At 40.6% G+C, this 20734-nt stretch overlaps 1 protein-coding gene across 4 annotated transcripts in view; it reads right to left on the reverse strand.

Annotated features, from left to right (window-relative positions):
• Window positions 1-1173: 1173 nt before the first annotated feature.
• The window catches only part of PPP4R1 (protein phosphatase 4 regulatory subunit 1), a 39907-nt gene continuing 20346 nt past the window's right edge, over window positions 1174-20734 (reverse strand). For 2 of the 4 annotated variants that reach the window (XM_063451571.1, XM_063451569.1), the window contains exons 8-20: window positions 20499-20564; window positions 19430-19588; window positions 18760-18893; window positions 12806-13323; window positions 10591-10769; window positions 10350-10445; window positions 10081-10266; window positions 7413-7574; window positions 6827-6927; window positions 6078-6198; window positions 5189-5323; window positions 4317-4458; window positions 1174-2298 (exon numbers count right to left, since the gene is read on the reverse strand). In XM_063451571.1, coding sequence (XP_063307641.1) covers window positions 2135-2298; window positions 4317-4458; window positions 5189-5323; window positions 6078-6198; window positions 6827-6927; window positions 7413-7574; window positions 10081-10266; window positions 10350-10445; window positions 10591-10769; window positions 12806-13323; window positions 18760-18893; window positions 19430-19588; window positions 20499-20564 — 2163 coding nt within the window. In that variant the 3' untranslated portion in view covers window positions 1174-2134. Of the gene's footprint in view, window positions 2299-4316; window positions 4459-5188; window positions 5324-6077; window positions 6199-6826; window positions 6928-7412; window positions 7575-10080; window positions 10267-10349; window positions 10446-10590; window positions 10770-12805; window positions 13327-18759; window positions 18894-19429; window positions 19589-20498; window positions 20565-20734 lie in introns of all 4 variants that reach the window. The other 2 variants (XM_063451570.1, XM_063451568.1) reach the window with 1 other exon arrangement.

Genomic DNA, 20734 nt, shown 5'->3' on the forward strand with positions numbered 1-20734 from the left:
ATTCATTGATTTCCTATGGGAAAGCACTAGATATGCTGAAATCACCAAGACTGATTATCTCAGCCAAGGAGGCGGAGTGGGTGTGGAGTCAGTTGTAGACAATGAACATGTATAAGACCATGCCACTATCACATGGCAGAAATGTAATTTATTTCTGGTAAGAATATTTTCATTCAAAAGCACAGACACTGATTGAGTTGTGACCACCAGTTACACCATTCTAAGGTAAGATGGTGCCCAGGACCTCCAGATCTCAATTTCATTGAGTGGTGCTTTAAGGTACTATTATTGTCATTGGATTATAATAATCCAACAATGGCTACTGCGTATGTGATAGTAGTGATACAGCCAATATTATAAAACTGTCGAAGACTGCTGTATGGATATGGGATTTCTCTATGTTATTAAGGATCACTATAGGGTCAGGAACAGAAACGTATTCCTGACCCTATAGTGTAAACCCCCCCCCCACGGCCCCTCATGCCTCCATAAATATAGTAAAAATCTTACTGTATTCAAGCCAGAAGCTGTAACTCTGCTTGCTGTTAGACTCAGAAAAACAAGCAGTGTGCTGACATCATCAGAAGTGGTAGCCTAATCCAATCACAATGCTTCCCCATAGGATTGGCTGAGACTGACAAAGCGGCAGATCAGGGGCAGGGCCAGCATGATTCAAACACAGCCCTGGCCAATCAGCATCTCCTCATAGAGATGAATTGAATCAAGGAATCTCTTTGAGAAAAGTTCAGTGTCTGCATGCAGAGGGAGGAGATACTGAATGTCTAGATGCATTTTAGGCAGCCATGACCCAGGAAGGATCTCTAACAGGCATCTGAGGAGTGGCCAGTGAAGTTATCACTAGGCTGTAATGGAAGTACATTTTCTCTAAAAAGACAGTGTTTACATCAAAAAGCCTGAAAGTAATGATTCTACTCATCAGAACAAATTAAATAAACTGTAGTTTTGGTGACTATAGTGTCCCTTTAAGTTAGATTGACACCTGAACTTGGTGCCGAAAATAAACATCGAATACATAAACATCGAATACTTTTAGAATTACTTAATAAGGTAAATTCCTTTAAAATGTCACTGCAAATATGCCAACAGTACTTAATCTGTTAAACATTAGCTAGAACACACAATGAAGAAAAGTATCAATTCAATAGGATGATGTATATTGAAACTTATTAAATTTTATTCGGACAAGCAGAGAAACTTGTATTACAACAGAGGCTTAAACAGCATGATTAAAGACTTCGGTACTTCTGGGAGTACTGACGGATATGTACATGTATATGGAGCCCACTAGTGATACCCCATTACAGCTGATCATTACCAAGTTTAAAAAAAAGAAAGAAAATGACTTGAAGTTCATGAAATAATATATTTCCTTCAGGTCATGACCAGCATGAAAACTAATTATAACAGAGGTACTTTACAGCAATGTTGTCTGTCTAATACATACAGCAATATGCTGCATTAAAGGATTAAAATCAGTATCTAGTGTAGTGTTAGCACTGAGCCCTTAAGAAAAGAAAGGGTATTAAGAAAGAAAGGGAGGCGGGTGGGAGGAAGTTACTCAACTTTCTTTCTCAGTTTACACAATGCAAAAAAAAAAAAAAAAAGTTAAACTATTCACACGTTAAGAAATTTATGGGGAATACCTCTGAATAAAAACCCCATTACATCTAATACTGGACAATCTAAACAATGTGGGGATAAAGTGAGTAATTCACTGCAAGTTTTTTTGCCCATGCTTACTAAGCAGCACTGTGCTGTAAGATATGTTGTTTTATAGCACAGCTTAATAAATATGAACCTATATATGCAACCAGCGATCCCTGCAGTGAAAGACATAGGAAGTGAATTAAATGACATTCGGCTGAGAGGAAACAAGTAGAGTAACGTTATTCCCTAGTAGGTTAAAAGTTACTAAAGAGCCAATTCAAGTTTTTTAACATCTCAGGAAGACTGATGATTTAAGGCTTTGGTGGCAATCCTCTGAGAGCGTTTATAGTTCCTCTTCCCTCCTAATGTAGAGTAGGAGAAGAAAAAAAAAAAGAAAAAAAAAGGACAGTGTCCATGCTGTCTTCATTTCAGAGTTCTCGGTGGTTTAAGTGGAAAAGGATGCTACTTAATAGGTGGAAGAGGCAGTGCTCACGGCATCATCTGCAAGTTTGGTGCTAGCGGGGTGTATACTGGCAAAGTATTTGACGTCATTGTCATAATCCATTTGTAGAGCCATAATGGTTTGCTCTACTGCTTCCTGATGAGAATTGGCAGATGTCAGGAAGTATTCTGAAACAAAGCAAATCATCATTAGCATTTGTAAAAATTCAATTGAAATATAAACAGATTTAAAACTGAATCCAAATTTTTAAGGAGTTGTGGAAACAACTTTAACAAATGGAAAACCACAGTGAAGGACTGCTGGTGGTATTCGTTAAAATAAAAAATAAATCTGAACATTGCTTAGGCTCTTCTCATGACTTATCACTTCTATCAGTTCTCCATATGTCTTCCATTCTATACAACTCCAGATTCTCTGAAACATCTCTTGAGGAAAGTGTAGCAGATCTCTAACATTTGTAAGTTTCAAAATAAAATGTTGGAATAATGAACAACTATTTTATTAAGCCATTAGACATTGTCTTACGTCAACATTACAGCATGCACCGTTCCCTTTCTTGCCATAGGTTTAGATTGACTTGACAGCTTCATTTATCTTAATCAGGATAAAAGCCAAACACGGCAGGAAGAAGACTGTTTGGGGAAAATATACCTCAAATGAAAACATGAATGCATTTAATTATTCATTTTTCATTTGGGGTATATCTAAAATCAGGTTACAAAAGCTGCAGTTCTCCTGTTTGTTGCTTTAGCAAGCTATCCCCCCTTCTTCCCCAGTACCGACTTTATGGCTGTTCAATCATAGGAACTAAATCACTTTGTTTATGCAGCCCATGCCACACCTTTCATGGCTGAAAATAGTCACCTTTAACTTTGTGGATTTTTAAGATCAATATGTACTGCGGCAGAGCTAAGCAGCACATCAAGACAGACACCATTTCCTTGCAGCTCCTAGCGCAAACAAACATCGGAAAAATTACCTCCCATCTCTAGAGGCACTCGACATCCGGGGGTAAAACTGCCACCTTTGCATTTGGGAGGTTCCACTGAACCTGTGGATGCCTTTCTTTTATACTTTAAGTGACAACTGCCAAAACTCTGCAACGAGGACTTAAAGCCTTTTGCGCAGATTACCAGCAACAAAAGACCTATCTCCAGAGAGTTCCTCTCAAGCTGCACCTGACACAATGTGCCATAAGTCGCAGAAAACAACCCAGCCTTCAAATGGAGAAAGCAGACATTGGCCTGAAGCTGGCATCAACTTCTCGAGCCTGGGGGATAACCCAACATACCTGCAGAGAACACTCTTTTTGTGGAGACCCAGCACTCAATGGAGCTGATATACTAGCTACCAAACGTGTCATCCAAGACCTGCTGTTACATCTCCAGGGCAATGTTAACAACCAATGATGTAAAAACTGAGGGGCAGGTAGTGACAAACAGGATAGAAGCTACAAGCTACCGAAGAGGAAACAATCGACCTGAAAAAAGGGGTTAAGTGCCCTGGGTGAGTCGATGTAGCAGTTACAAATGTTGGAATCTCACTTCACCAACCAAGTAGACTAACTGGATGACAAGGGGTGCCAAAAGGACATCAAGATCCACTACCCACCGAGGAACTTCCTAATTTTGTCAGGTGACTCATTACTCGACTATTCTGCCTGCAAAATTTGCTAAACAATTTTCATATGATGGAATTTAACGCATCTCCAGGTCTCCCGAGGCAATAATCAATGCCCCATTGGGACATTCTATGCTGCCAGACCAATGTAAACAAAACACCTTCTCAAAGCCATAAAGGGGAAATCTCTGCTATGGTTTAAATCCTACAACCATACCTTCTTCCAAGATTGTAGTAGGTGTAACAGCATGCTCTCGGCAAAGTTTTATACATAAACTAAAAAAATATGAATTCAAGTGAGAATTATTCCAATTCTAGATACAAAGCTAACATTTTGGACCACATTTGCCAATTAGGAAACAAGAGCTTACTCAAACAGCGATTAGCCAATAATTTGCCACACTGTGTAAATGTTATATTTTATTTTACAGGCCAAGTGCTCTATGAGTGAGACTTACGACTAAATATTACATGAGAAGGGTATAACAGCGGCAGAATGTATTTCACACGTCTCTCTCGTTTTAATATTGCTTACTGGGTGTCAGTACAAACAGGAAGTGCTCACCCTTCTCTAGCAAGGTCTGTTTCAGAGTCTTTGCTAAGAGGACCCTCACATTCGGAACCCTATCAGATGCTAAATGCAATAGATGAGGCATCAGGTGAAGGGCAAATTGGTCCATTGGAAGACAGTCATCTTCAATGAGTGCCTAGGTGGGAAAGAGGACAGAATAGAGTACATTAGTTGCATGTGTAACGAACACCTAAATTAAAACTTACATGAAGCCAAACAACAACATTTTTAGAGGTCACTGGTTACTCACAATGCAGTTACGGCACCTTGAAACAAGGCAATGGTTACAAACGAAAACACCCAGACAAACAAAATTTGTACAGAGGCTTCAGGAAACCTAAAGATGTTGTTTGGAAACAGTGGTGGCTACGACAGTCATGTACCTGTCAACAATTCATGTTTTCAAACACAATTGACAGGTTTTCGAACAATCACGTGAATACCCTGTGTCAAGAAATATCTTTGGCAACTCCAGTGGAATGAAATATGCCCCAACTATGTTTTGTTTGAAAGAATTTCTAATAAAGCTTTCTTATATATGGGTTTATGTCTCAAGGGCAGTTCTGGAAGAAAAAAATATTAGTCTGGAAAAATCACAGTGGAAAGTATGTTGTTACGGACTGATCTACATTTAGTGCTATGGAATATAAATCCACTCTTTTTGTCACTGGTGTATTATAATATTACATTTGGCCTGTTCTATCTTTCTCACAAAGTAAAAGACTGTGTAAAGCAATTTATCGGGTCTCTTCCGGCTGCAAATTGTCTGATAACTGGAACACAAACACTAAAGAAGCACTCAAACCACATATAACAAAACTAATAAATATATATATATATATATATATAAAAATGTTTGCGCTTACCTGACAAATGAACACAAATGTTTGTCGCCCAGACCATTTAGAGCTCCGACAAAACTGTTCGACTAGTTTATTCATTAGGTCCAGCACCAATGTTTGGGTGGGTGCAAGGTACAGCTTCTTCACCATCTCACTTACCTGAAAAGCAGCACATGTAAAAATGTATGGTTAATTACAGAATTGACAACTTGCAAATTTAAACAAGAAATACATGGCGTAAACATAGTTTAAAACCTCTATACAGAGTTTACAATTCAGAAATCCTGGAAAACCACTACCGATTAGGTTATTAGTGGGAAATTCTACTCCTCCTAGGACATCATATAGTGGGGATGGAAAACCAGTGAAGATAACTGTAAGAAAACCTTTTTTTTTTGGGTTTTTACTATATGTATTAGCTGATGTGTACTGTAGTCGTTGCTGCCACCCAGGAGTGATGGGAGTGAGTGCAGGACCTTTATTTTTGTATTCACTTTTTGTATCACACAGCTAGGTTACAATGCTGCCTCCCATCCCATGTGTTCCCTATTAAGGGTTAACAAGTATATAGGGGTGTATATAAAAAAAAATACCCCTTTCTGTCTCAGATATTTTTGCCAGAAGCTCAAGGAAGCAAGGTAAAGGGTCAGAGTAGGACCCGTCTAGGGGGGGTCTGCCTTGACGTTGGTAGGCGGGCATTCCCTCCAGTGGCCATTGGAGTTACTAAATGTCCTCCCCATTTGTTTAAATATACAGAGAGAGAGCGCAGGTAACTTTTCTTTGGTAAGAAACCACTGCTGAACTAGATTATACAACAGAATAAGGGAGAACCAAACCAACATTTAATAACGTAATTGGCTGTAGTGCGCTTTTTTTTTTTTAACAACTCGTGCAAACTTTGTTTTACTCTTACCAGTTTATAAGAAATCCAACGCACAGAAGACACCTTATCACCACAAAGATTCAAAGCAATTGGCAGCAAGTAATCATAAATATCTCTGGCACTGTACAGTTCAAGAAGAAGAATCAACTGCCTATTGGAAAATGAAACAGAACAGTGATAGAACTACATTCCAACACATACAGAGCATCGTCACTTAAAGGAACAGTAAATAAGACATCTGTTACCAAGACAATGCAGGCTTGTTTACACAAAAATACATCTAACCTGGTATATATTTTTGATATAGGTCAGCTCCTAACTACTTAGACATGGTCAACAAATGGTCATTGCTTCATGAAAATACTTAATGATGGAATGAATAGCCAGTATTAAATAAAACTTTACTTTTATTTATTAAGGAACTTTTTTTTTCCTTTTCAACTGATCCAGGAATTAAATTCAAAAACTTGATTTCATATTCCATAAGAGTGTACAGTGTTATTGAAAGAAATGCCATGCAGTCTTTAGTGTTGCAATATCATATTTTGATGCCATAGCCCTCTTTACCAACAATGGACAGGGGAGAGAAGGTGAACTCTAACACAGACGGTTTTCCAGGTTCTCAATCAGAGCAACTATGGCATATGTAGCTGTGATTAAGGTTGTTCCTGCTAGAGTAGTAAAGGAATGGAGTGTCACCGGTCACTTAAAGCTGTACTTCATAAATATATTAGCATAGCTATATTTTTTTTTATTGAAATAAATACTAAATTACATACTCTGCTAGCTCTGCCCTGAATCGCCAGTTTCGACAGTTGTCAGTCACCAGGAACTCTTGCAGCTGATAAAGATATTCCCTCCTTTTATCTGGCTGGAGAAGCTAGGACACAAGGCAAATTGATAAAGATAAATATAATTTAAAATGAACATTTAAATTAAAGACTATGCTAAAATAAAAAATAAAAAATGATACACTTTTCTCTCGCTTTTTTTTTATTTTTTTTAAATACAGTAAGCATCATGCACAAAATAATTATATACAGAATATCACAATTATGCACAACTGTAAGCACTGAGAGTAACTAAGGACTTTCTAGATATTAATACACCTTGCAACAAGGCTTAGGTCAGTTGATGATCTTCAAAGCATATACTTAATTCTATAAAAGTAAATCTTATGTACTACATAATGTAACAGAACTAAAGGGAATGTGGTTGGAAAGAGGTGTTTACTAAAATGAAAAAAATGAAAAAACACAGAATACCCAATCTTGTCAGAATTGCCCTGAAATAATGTGCATTTGGCTATCCTAATTAGAAGCAAGCAATACCAGAAAGAGAACCTAAGAAAGGGATAAAATATACCTTTAGAAAATCATAGAGATGTTTCAGCACTCCTATTCTGACTTCATCAAGATCTTTCAGAAACCCATTAAATATAGGAAGCAAATCGTCAGCTGTCAGGGAGTCTCCAAGGATTGATGCCAGCTCGTGGATGGAAAAGGCCAACGTCCTTCGCACTTTCCACTGAAAACAGTTAAGGGATTAGAAGAAAAATTCAAGGAGCATTCAGAAAGTAAGCAGTCACGGCATTGCTTAGAAAGACGGTAGTCACTGCCACAAACACTATAAAGCTCCAAGATGACTGTGATTTAAGGCTTTCCTGCATTAAGCAAGTATAGAAAACAGTGTATTGTGGAAGTACTGAAAAAAAATCTTTTTGAAACATGCAATTTTACTTTTCTATATGTTGATTAATCCCTGTTGTGAAAAATGGTACTTCTCACTCAATTTCCTCCTCATTCCCTATACATCTTACAAGTGGCTGTAGTTATTCTTTAATTCTCTCTCGCCGTCACCTTCACATTCCCACTGCTTTCCTATGGGGAGATCTGAATGAGAACGCGGCCATTGCCTCGCTGGTGTGGAATGGAGTACATTGGCGTTATGGCAATGTATGATCATATACTCATAGTAATCTGAACATTAAAACCATTTTCTTCACAACTCCTAGCAAGAATGTGTTCATTTAACCAGCTCCTTAACTTTCTGTAACCCTGTGCCTCATCATCTTATAATACACACATGCTGGGCTGTCATGGCTAATGCCTCTGGGTCTCCTAGCTGAGCAATCAGTTTTACCTTTTCCTCATTAACCCTCCAACACTGCGGTGGGAATACCAAGGTTAAGCCCTCTGCATTCAAAAGGCTAGGGTGATTTTTAACACAAACCTCAGTAGCCTGAATTGTGTGACGTGGACCTGTAGACATATGCAGTTTTAAAGAGACTATCATCAGATTGCTGATTGGTCAAGTGGTGTGCTCCTACACATCATGGCACACTCCAGCCAACCAGATTTTCTTGCAGCGGCCTGTTACTGCTGTTTTTTTTAATTTTTTTATATTCTTTATTTTTGCTGTGCACATTATAACACACAAACTTGCAGCATCACAACAGCATTTGCAAGCTGAGCAAAACATAGTTAAACATAGGCATGACATTTGAGATGACTGCACATTTTTATAAATTGTAAGGATTACAAGTAATGCATAAGCAAGCATAACAGTGTATATAAATAAGGAGATTAACAAGCTAAGCATGCTATATATATTCGTCTGAGAAGTGAATCTATGCTTTCTTTAGGGCATATCCTTTCAGACAAGACATTATTTAGATCAGTATAAAGGTGGAATAGCATGTTAGGCACAAGATATATCTTTCTGGGGTGCAGCTGCATAATGGCTAGTTCACACACTCTTAAGGAATACCTATCAAATAATATTGTCAAGAGACATAACCATATCTTGTGTTGCAGGAGAGGTGGGTAAAACAAAATGGTGTCCGCCTTTGCAATTGACAACTTTGTGCAGGCAATATGACTCCCCCTGCATGTAGGCATACCGGTTCCGATGTGTGCTTCTACTGCTGCAGCCAAGTACAAGGGGCGGCTTCATCACCCCTAGGGCTCTGAGGTTCTCGCTGATCTGGTTTGGCTTCCTCTGGTGGCGGCCTGAGGTGGCAACAAAAGGTCGTTGCTTGCGTCTCCGCTCCTGGAGGCGCTGCCATAGGGTCGGTGAGCCACTGAGGGGGCGTCAGACAGGGCCTGCTATCTGAGAGGGCCCCTCCTGCACTCTGCTTCAAAATCCTGTCACCACTTTTCCGGGTTAGGAAGGTTGAGTACTGCACAGGAATGGTTATTGGCGCCGAGTATCTCCCCTCGGTTGGATTCGGCTGCACGGCAACTGTCTTACACAGCCCTGAGGGGGACATGGCGACTAATACAGAGGTAGATGTTACAGGATCCAATCCATGCTGTACACCAGGGTCCCGGAGCTCCGCAGGATCCCCCACATGCACATCAATAGGTGAGATATGAGTCGTAGGCATCTGTGAGATCCACTGTCTCTCCGATCCGCGCCTCAGGAAGGCTGCAAAGATTGCATCCAGCTTTTGAGTTGTAGACTGCGGCTTCGCCATCTTGAAAGGATCACTGGTCGCCTTCGCCATATTGAGGGAGCAATGTTTCTTTTGCACATGTTCATGTGCTTGCCGTTTGGCAGGGAGATGATCTCTTGGGACCGGGATAACCCCCACCAGTCCATGGGTACTCAGATTAGAAGTCATAGCCTTCTGTAGGAGTGGGAGACCGGCCGTCTCCCCCACGCCATCCATGCTTGTCGGCTACAGAGTATAGTCGGGCAAATCCTCAGATTTGTCAGGGTATCCCTGCGTGCACCAATGACAAAATCGGCTATAACTCCGCTACTGCGTGTCATGCAGTAGCGGAGTTATAGCCGATTTTGTCATTGGAGTAACTAAATGACCTCCATTTGTTTAAATATAAATAGGGATTAAGGAGAGAGCAGAGGTAACTTTTTCTTTTGTTTTTACTGTATGTATTGCGGCTGATGTGTAGTGTGGTCGTTGCTGCTGCCCAGGAGTGATGGGTGTGAGCGCAGGACTTATCTATTTGTATTTGTACCCATCAGAAGCAGTTGTTAAACAATTATATTGGGTTATGGTTGTACATACCTGCATGTCAGCTGCCAAAGTCTCATAAGTATCCCTGAGACAATGCCAGTTCTGTCTGCCCAATGTTAGAGCCACTCCTGGAATGCTATAGGCACAATGTTTGGCAATCTCTGTGTCAACAGTCTGAGCTCGGGATGGGTCAGTCATGGATAAATACTGATCCAATAAGGCTTGAGGTACAACATCCTAGAAGAATACAGACATGCTGACATTGTAACACATTTTTATGATCAAAATTATACTGAATGTGTGTACTTTGAAACACATACCTGCACTTTGGATTTCTTTTCATCTTCAGGGCTAAAGCTGCCACTAGTGCTCAAGTCAGAGTCATCATGTATGTAGCGCAATGTTGACTGCATACACTATGGAGGACATGTCTAGTCAGCTTTAAATAATATAAACCCACATACATGCAATATTTTTAAGCCACACAGTAGTGTTTAATTATGCATGTCATTTCTAGATCTCCAGAAAAACTGAAAACCGCAAAATCTCTAGTCTTTTTACCTCTACAGAATCGCTGATCAAAGGACCAGAGTCCTCACATGCAATTTTGCAGTTTATTTTCCCGGTTTCAATACGATCATTTCTGTAGAGGATTTCCCGGTTCAAGTGAGAGGATTTCGGATCTTCCAGAGTTCCTAATTTGGATGCTTTGAGGGCTGCTGTGAGTACATCAACTTGTGCTAGACAAAAACAAAAAGTAAAACTTACTACTACTACTAACAAAATGACATAAGTTACATCATGGATCTATTCCCCCCCCCACCCCCATCTACTCCAAAACAAAACAATTTATTGATTATTCAATTAACAGCGAGTTGTGATTAACTTACAGATGTATGCTATTTAGACAAAACCGAAGCAAAATAATTTTCGTCTGACAAATTTTTAAAAATAGAGGAAGGAAATGCAAAAAAATCTTACCTTAAACATTTTAAAGCAGTTTTACTAAAGAGGCAGCCCTCAGGCCATCACTTGCCTGTCCCCCAACTTTAAGTATTTACTAGTCCATCAAATGAGATACTCAGAGAAGAATCATGCTTTCCTTTATTGAGCACTTACTGCTGTACTGAGATGTCCAAGATATTTACACTGGGAGGCATGGTTATCTAATTAGAGAGCCATAACTTTGTTTACTTAGTGCTTGTCCCCTATGTTTGCTGCCACTTTCTCACACCATCACTAGAACAAAAAACTCCCTATTTCAAAATTGTCACCAGACTGCTGGACCCTCTGCATCTGCTATCTCTCTACCTTCGCTTACTGTGATTTTAAATCCAATGCAAAATATACACACATAAATCTGGCAACCCCTAATTACAAAGCTTACGGATTTTAGTTCACTAAACTGCATTTGGAGAGGTTTCTCTTGTTTGCATGAACCCTTTGAGGGGTGAGCAAACTTTAATAAAAGAGCTTTGGAGGGGAAACATTTTCATATCTTGGTTCCATTGCTTCACATCTTTTTCCCCTACATGGCAGTGTCCAAAATTGTATCCCCTCTTATAATTTGTAGTTTACATTACAAAGGTAGGGATTCTCAATATTGTTTTAATAGAGTAATAGATAACACTTTTTTTCTCTCCAGAAATATTGTTCTAATGTGACTAAAGGATGCTCACTTGTATCACTCATTGAAGAATTGTTAAAAGGGGCAGAAACTCGTTTTTATTAAAGTAGGAAAATATGCAGGGGCAAGTCTTGAAGCCATGCAGAGAGGAACCAAAGTGCTACAGCTACTTATCTTAGGTATTCAGTTTTTTTTTACTGCTATGATTGACCTGAGATTTAAATTGACTCTCAGATAGTCTTGTCTAATTGGGGACAACCTGGTGCACAGGCTTATACCACTCTAGCAGCATTTTTTCTTCTTAGTGCAGTCCTAATACTTTGGAGAACTACCTGTTATCAAAGCAGGGGGAGGTGGCCTTGGTCCCACCAGGAGCAGCTTCACTGGCTTTTACCATGTGCTGCTTGGAAGACATACTAAGTGCTACAAGCGGATCCAAGATGGCAGTTGTTACCTCGCTGGAAAGAGGCCTGCAACTTTTACAGGTGGACTCTGCTCAGTATCTTTGATGACATTTGCGCCAGGCTCTGGGCAAAGCTAAAAAACAGGGGGCATCCCCAATTCTGGGTCCCCAGCTCTCCAAAGCGGAATTCTAGATTTTACACATACCAATGTATCGCTGCAACTCACCTGGGCCATGAACTGTGGCGACCTTTAGACTGTAATATTTCCCTCTTTGGTGCGGACTCTATCACAGGAAAGAAGGAGGTGGATGCTCCCAGAGTGTGGGTATTAGAATGGTAGTGATGAACCTAACCACCCCAAGCCTAGTTATGGGGCCCTGGTCTCAGCAAGAGAGTGCTCTCAGAGACAGGAATTGGATGACTTTTACCCAATAATGGCCTTATGAGAGTTACCAGGGACTCTCTGTATACCATGAAGGCTATGCCTCCTTGAGGGATTCTAGGCATTTTCTCATACTGCTCTTTCCTGATGCTCCAGTGGGGCTTTACTTGTTTTCTTTTTACATATGTCAGCTGTTAGTTGGGCATTATAAAGTTTAAAATGGTGCACAATTCTTGACATGTATCACAATCTAAATTGTTAACACTGTTCTCATGTTTTCTGATTTCATGTCTGTACCTGCCTGTGATAATGTTACTGCACTGCAAATAAATAGATAGGAAATTATATAATTTCTATAGGTACCTTTAACATCGGGATCATCTATATGAGGCTCCAAATTTTCTATCATTTCCTCAAGCTCCTTTCTTGTGGCCATTGTAATATTAGGAGATCCAGGAGATGATGCCTTTTGAACAGTCTGACTACTTTCCGGGCTACGAGATTCTGCTTGTGTTCGCTTCAGTTCCAAATCAATATCAATCTCGGGGATGGGAGTCCTCCAGAAATGGAACGAATTGTACAATTCTTGCTCAGTAACAGGGCTCTCTGGTGAAGCCAACTCCAACACCTCATGTGCATTAGACTCATTAGAGATCTGTTCTGGTTTGCTGGAGTCAGCTGTAGATTGCAAAGGCAAAGTGCAACATGATAGAAAGTCAACTTGTTGACTACTGTCCTTGGAAGATTCACCTGCTACATCTTCCAAACTCGATTCTAACTTCACAGTAAAATTAACATCACTGTCTGTGCAAAGCTGGTCTATCAATGGGACATCATCTTCCACACTTGAAGCATCTTGTGCCAGAACCTCTTTAGCTGTCCTGCTGAAGAAAATGTATCTTTTTAAAAAACAGAATCATCGTGAATGTGTACCTAAAAATTTTTTATTAAAGAGTCCTCAAACACAGTATACCTATAACACTATACATACAAAATATTACACTGCAGATTTAAAAAAAACTTAAATAAAAAATCCCTTAAGCAAGCTAAACACATTTACAATATGAATTTTTAAAAGAATTAATGGAAACTTGTTTGTTTACAAGAGGGTTAACCAGTACAGTGCACATACCACAAGTGTCTGAAATTAGAACATACAACTTTGAGGGTTTTTTTTTTTTCTACAGGACAATTTAAAAGCGTGTTTTAGAAAGTAGAAGAGAGATGTTTATGTATAATTATCATCCTTGAGTGCAAGAGTTACTTTTGTCCCCAACAGCATAGTTGTACCAGAAACAATGACCATAGACTACCTGTCAAATAAAAACTACAGACCCATTCAAAGGATTTAAGTGGTTATGATGCCAGAAGTTTGTAGGAGCCTGGGATGCGTTGCTGCTACCATTTAGTAGAGATAATGGGTCCAGACAGTCTGATGCCAAGCTTCAAAAGACCATATGGTGAAGATATGCTTCTGTCTTGCATCATACCAGGGAACGAGCAAGTGATTTTCTTCAAAACACTCAGCAGGTGCTCTTCACTTATCGATACCCAGTACCCTTGGTATCGCATGAAGTAGAGCAAAACTCTAACACTGACATTTTGTCATTAGAGGTCAGGCTTCTGGGGACCAAGAAACTCTAATAAACTGAGTAAACAGTTTAGCAGTGATGTGGTACCCGTTGACTAGGCACCATAATTACTTTAATATATGCCTACAGTGCTCCATTAATTCTATAATCTTGCTAAGTGAATAGGAAAGACACCCTTTAGCTTAGAGATTCAGAATACAATTGGCTCCTTATGGTCAACAGTAAAATTTTAGAAGAGAGTGAATTATTACATATAAAAAAAAAAAACGGTAAGAAAATGTATAGCTGTGAGGGTTTTATACATTTTATTTCCTTTAAGAGTTTTGTCTTATGTGGTTTAACACAGTCGGTATGCAGTTTCTCAAGAGATTCACAGTGGGCACAATGCATAGAGGTACCACCCAAGTCTTTTGTAACATTTCATTTGATCTCTAACATTACAGCATAGTTAATTCAGTAAGAAAAAACAAAAAACAACCTAATACTCTATATTATTATTTTATTATTTATATAGCACCATAAGATTCCGTAGAGCTGTACAATGGGTGAACCAACAGACATGTAATTGTAAACAGACAACTGGATGTACAGGAAGTGGGTGGAGGGCCTTGCTTAATGAGCTTACATGCTAGAGCAGTGTTTCCCAACCCAGTCCTCAAGGCACACCTACCAGTCCAGGATTTAGGGGTGACCCAGTTGTGTCTAAGGTGTTTTTTCTTTTTTTTCTAAAAACACCTTAGACAAAACTGGGTAATCCTTAAATCCTGGACTGGTAGGTGTGCCTTGAGGACTGGGTTGGGAAACACTGTGCTAGAGGGTGTGGGGTGTAGTGACACAAAGGGTAAAAGTAGGGGTACGAAGTAGGTTGTTAGAAAAGTTTTCACTGAGGGCTTAGTAGGTAATTTTGACAGCTACAGGAGAGGAGTAAAGGGGGCGGGGGATAAAAGCCTGCTAACAGTTTAATTGATATGCTTTCTTGAAAAAGTGAGTTTTCAATGAATTTTTGAAGTAGTGGAAACTGGGTGAACACAATATGAATTTTCATGGATGACAGGGAAGGACTGGGAAACAAATTTTGCCTGGGCATTTTTAAATCACAGTGGTCCAGTGGCAAGGGGGCGAAACCAGGGGGGGTGTTTGTGTAATCACAAGCTCCCCCCCCCCCATTCTCTTCCTGGACACGCCATGCACAGAGCCCTGCTGAAGAGCTGTCACATGAGAAAAAGGCTCTGCATTTGTTCTGCGCATTTAATTGCAAATTTAATGACAAGATAGCACTGCGTTTGCTTGTGACTTGTCGAGTATATTCATAAGTGGGATACCAGAGGAAAAAATGGCCAGGAGTTCTGTACATGAGTTTAGAGGCTGCTTGTGGGATTGTGTGTGTGGCTAGGGGCTGTAGAGAGTGTGTGCATGTGTTGTAGTTTGTGTATAAGGACAACAGTGTGTGTATTGGGGACACAGCAAGTGTGTGCATAGGTGCTGTGGAGTATGCACGTATAGGTGACATTGTGTGTAGAGTTTGTAGAGTGTGTATAGGGGATGTAGCGAGTATGTGTGCGTGTACCGCTGCCTGTCCGTGACTTGTCTTTATGTGACTGCCAGTATTCCCCCGTGTATTTGTTAATATTTGTATGTTTTACCTGCTCCCCGTTCGGGAGAGCTCATACGAACGGGGACCACCTCAATACTCCATTTAGAATGTTCGCACTTTACCAACGAGGTGTCAAAACCACAAACCAAAAGGGAAGCCTCGGCGTGTGGCGAACCTGGGTGGCGGCCCGTTTGTTAGACAAACGTCATCTAGTGGGAGCATTCGTGGATTGCTTCCCACCTCGTTTGGTTCCCGAACGAGGACCTCCCCCAGTGCCCCCTGGAGTGTTCCCACCAGTCACTTAGAACGTTAAACTTGCAACATAAAGTGTGAAACCACAAGGTAAGTAATTAATAAGTGCTTCCCTGGGCGGCCGCCGTTCGTATAGACTTGTCTCGAGTATCGTATAGATGAATAGCGGCCAGAGGGAGCATTCGTGTCCTGAAAGGAGACACTTCCCTCGCCAGGTTTCACACAGGAACCCCACGCGCTGGGACTCCCAGGTACAGAGGCTCATGGGATAAAGATCCCCTGGTCCCCGGAGGATGGGTGGCGGGAACTGGGGACAAAGGGACTGGAGTTCCTGTCACATGCACAGGCCTCTGGGATGGGGAAAACCCAGCCAGGGGTGCAAGGAGTGGCAGGAACAGGGACAAAGGGAATTGGGGTTCCGGTTCAGTTATGCGACCCCCGGGAGGGGACATTCTCGTTGTGTATGATCCACCCCTTGCATGGGGAAAGTATAAAGCAGAGTGTGGCCAATAAAGTTTTGTTGTACCCCTGGAACTGTGTGTCATCCAGTTATTGGGGGAAGAGGAGTCTCTTCCTTCTGTATTAGCGGAGGTAACCAGTCGGGTTACCCTCTGCCCGCTACAGTGTGTTTTTGCGTACAGGGGATTTAGATTGTGTGTGTGTAAAAAGGATCCAGAATGTATATAGGGGATGTAGTGTGTATTACATATGTAGTGTGTAGGTGGTGCAGTGTGTTTCTAGAAGCATGTGAAAGGGTGCAGTGTGTGTGGTTAAAAATATACACTGCTCAAAAAAATAAAGGGAACACTTACAGAATGTAACTCCAAGTCATTTCACACTTCTGTGAAATCAAACTGTCCATTTAGGAAGCAACACTGTGTGACAATTTCACATGATGTTGTGCAAATGGGATAGACAACAGGTGGAAATTATAGGCAATTAGCAAGACACCCCCCAATAAAGGAGTGGTTCTGCAGGTGGTGACCACAGACCACTTCTCCGTTCCTATGCTTCCTGGCTGATGTTTTGGTCACTTTTGATTGGTGACGGTGCTTTCACTCTAGTGGTAGCATGAGACGGAGTCTACAGCCCACACAAGTGGCTCAGGTAGTGCAGCTCATCCAGGATGGCACATCAATGCGAGCTGTGGCAAGAAGGATTGCTGTGTCTGTCAGCGTAGTGTCCAGAGCATGGAGGCGCTACCAGGAGATAGGCCAGTACATCAGGAGACATGGAAGGCAACAACCCAGCAGCAGGACTGCTACCTCCGCCTTTGTGCAAGGAGGAACAGGAGGGGCACTGCCAGAGCCTGCAAAATGACCTCCAGCAGGCCACAAATGTGCATGTGTCTGCTCAAACGGACTCCATGAGGGTGATATGAGGGCCCGACGTCCACAGGTGGGGGTTGTGCTTACAGCCCAACACCGTGCAGGACGTTTGGCATTTGCCAGAGAACACCAAGATTGGCAAATTTGCAACTGGTGCCCTGTGCTCTTCACAGATGAAAGCAGGTTCACACTGAGCACATGTGACAGACGTGACATTCTGGAGACGCCGTGGAGAACGTTCTGCTGCCTACATCATTTTCCAGCATGACCAGTTTGGCAGTGGGTCAGTAGTGGTGTGGGGTGGCATTTCTTTGGGGGGCCACACAGCCCTCCGTGTGTTTGCCAGAGGTAGCCTGACTGCCATTAGGTACAGAAATGAGATCCTCAGACCCCTTGTGAGACCATATGCTGGTGCGGTTGGCCCATAGGTTCCTCCTAATGCAAGACAATGCTAGACCTCATGTGGCTGGAGTGTGTCAGCAGTTCCTGCAAGACGAAGGCATTGATGCTATGGACTGGCTGGCCCGTTCCCCAGACCTGAATCCAATTGAGCACATCTGGGACATCATGTCTCGCTCCATCCACCAACGTCACGTTGCACCACAGACTGTCCAGGAGTTGGCAGATGCTTTAGTCCAGGTCTGGGATGAAATCCCTCAGGAGGCCATCAGTCACCTCATCAGGAGCATGCACAGGCATTGTAGGGAGGTCATACAGGCACGTGGAGGCCACACACACTACTGAGCCTCATTTTGACTTGTTTTAAGGACATTACATCAAAGTTGGATCAGCCTGTAGTGTTTTTCCACTTTAATTTTGAGTGTGACTCCATATCCAGACCTCCAGGGGTTGAAAATTTTGATTTCCATTTTTTAATTTTTGTGTGATTTTATTGTCAGCACATTCAACTATGTAAAGAACAAAGTATTTCAGAAGAATATTTAATTCATTCAGATCTAGGATGTGTTATTTTTGTGTTCCCTTTATTTTTTTGAGCAGTGTATATTATTGTCAGTAATGTTTCATAGTATTTTTATTTATGCCCCTCCTTTCTATTTTTTCCTCAGAGAGGTGAGAGACACTGTAGATCCTGGTGGTCCAGTGGAGGTGTTACTCTGCCTGCAGCTCCTCTGGCTACAAGCAGAGTTCACTGCTCTTGCAAGATCCTCGGAGCGTTGCAGTGGTAACCGCGGCAACACTCCAAATTATTTCTTGCTCACAAGAGAAATAGATCATCCCTGTACCCCATCTCCCCTCTCTCTGCAGGAATGAAGGGCCTGTGAGAGATCTTTGATCTCCCCACCGGTCCTAGTGGGCTCACAGCAGGGCCAGCTTTGCATGAGCCGACAGAGGAGATCAAAGGATCTCCCCCCTGCAGACCTAGGCCCATGGTCATCGCTTTGCCCAATGGCCAGTCTGGGCTGATGGATGGTCAAGATCCTATTACAATTGCAATGTCACAACTGTTAAGATAAACAATTAGCTTTACAAGTTCAGCATTGGCATTGTTGCTTTATTTCAAACAACTTTCAAATCCACAAAAGTGCATACCTCTCATCGTTTTCACTTTGTTGATCGTCCTTTGAGCTTTTACACTCCTCTTCTTTGAAATACTGACCAGAACTTGATGGATTTGCAAATGTGGATATAAAAGGCCCCAGGGACTGAAAGGCAGCTTGGCGAACCTAAAAATAAAGCAAGCACCAATCGTGATTATAAGATTATAAAAATATATGAGGGTAGTGTTCCAAGTACTTTAGTGTATTTATAACAAGATGTGGTTTATTTGCACAGCGAATAAAAAAAAAGAAAAAGAAAAAAAACTTTATGTTAAAAGAACAATCTAAGCACCATAAGCACTTCAACGGATTAAAGTTGTTATAGTGTCTAAAGTCTGTGTCCACCAGGTCCTGCATCGCCATTTAGTAGAGACAGTTGAGGTTCTGCCGTCTGCCATACCAATCAGGGCAGTGATGGCTGAGAATGCTTCGGTTTATTTGCATCTGTTTGTATAATGCATAAATACAAAGGATATTCAACAAACTAGACAAAAATAAAAAATAAAAGAACTAGAAAAAAAAAAATCAAGTAGTATCAAGAAAAGAAAATAACAGGTTTGAGAACCCAGATAATGGATGGAGGGGGAATTTACCAGATAGCACATGTACATTCAATATACAATACTTTCAGGAAAGAAAACATGTGGCAGTAAACAACTTACCCATCTGGAAGGGTCACTGATTAGGTTAATAAAAAGAGCAGACAGTTTAGTGCGACGAAGTTCTTGAGAGGTTGTGCAAGAAACGGCCATAAAACATTCTGCACAGGCTTTACGCACACCCCAAACATTATCAGAACATAACTGGAAAAACTGTGGAAGCTGTTGCAAAAAAAAAATTAATAAAAAAAGGATATTTTTTTATTAACAAAACCCATGTACATCAATTTATTTATAGCATACTAATGGCAAAACCTCAGTAAAAACAATAACCAATGAAGTAAAGTGTACCACAACCAGAGTTAGTCATATAAATTAAAATTTTGCAAACTTAAACCTGGGTCAAAAAATTGAGGTTAAAATAGCCAATATGTGACTAAAGCAGTCTAGGAGAACTTTTCCATATAAGCATTTTTCCTTAAATTTTGTCACTCACATTTCAATTTACTAAAATTACAAAATTAACTCCAAAGTGATTCATAAACAATTTACTCCAAAATTAATTTGGGAGGAACTGAGAATGAAGTGTAGCCAAAAGATATTATCAACCTATGGTAGTGAAAGTTCCTACTAATTTCTAGTAGAAACTGAAGAGTCAGTTTTGGGCATAATAAAAAAGGAACTGCCACTTCCTCACTTTTAACACAGTCAAACAAGTAAATAAAAGTTTGCTTATGATTAGGTTAAACTTTATATATCGTATGCAAGTTAGTTAATTCTCCAAGTGCACATGTATGTATACAGAAATCTCAGCTCGACACAGAAGCACGCAAACCCAGGGCCCCCAAGGGTTGTTAAACCTCTGATAATGCTTTATCGTGGCAGTTTTATTTCCCCATGATTACCATCGCTATTTTAGTCACCCCTATTTTAGTCATGCTGAAATATTATTTACTGGGGTGAAAGAATAAATGCAAAACAGATGCCTACATCTAACCAAAGTAATTGAATAATTCTGATCTATTAATAAAAACTTACAACGAACAAAAAAAATCAAGTAGAATCATTTTTATAAAAGGTTCCGATCCTTTTATAATTTTATAATTGGTACTTCTGAATATCATATGCTTACCAACATTTTCTCAGTTGCATCCTGTCCCACAACACTGCAAATATCTCCAAAATTGGCAGCACAGACCTACAATACATAGTAAAAGGAAAACGATCATCCACTGTAAAGCGCTACGGAATTTGTTGGCGCTATATAAATAAAATAATATACTCATCAATTGATATGATCAATTAAAAAAAATATATAGGTGCAAATAAAACTGTATTTTGGGACTTGACATCTTGTGTGCTAGATGT

The sequence above is a fragment of the Pelobates fuscus genome, chromosome 4 (assembly GCF_036172605.1).
Source record: "Pelobates fuscus isolate aPelFus1 chromosome 4, aPelFus1.pri, whole genome shotgun sequence".
In the NCBI taxonomy this organism is placed as follows: domain Eukaryota; kingdom Metazoa; phylum Chordata; class Amphibia; order Anura; family Pelobatidae; genus Pelobates; species Pelobates fuscus.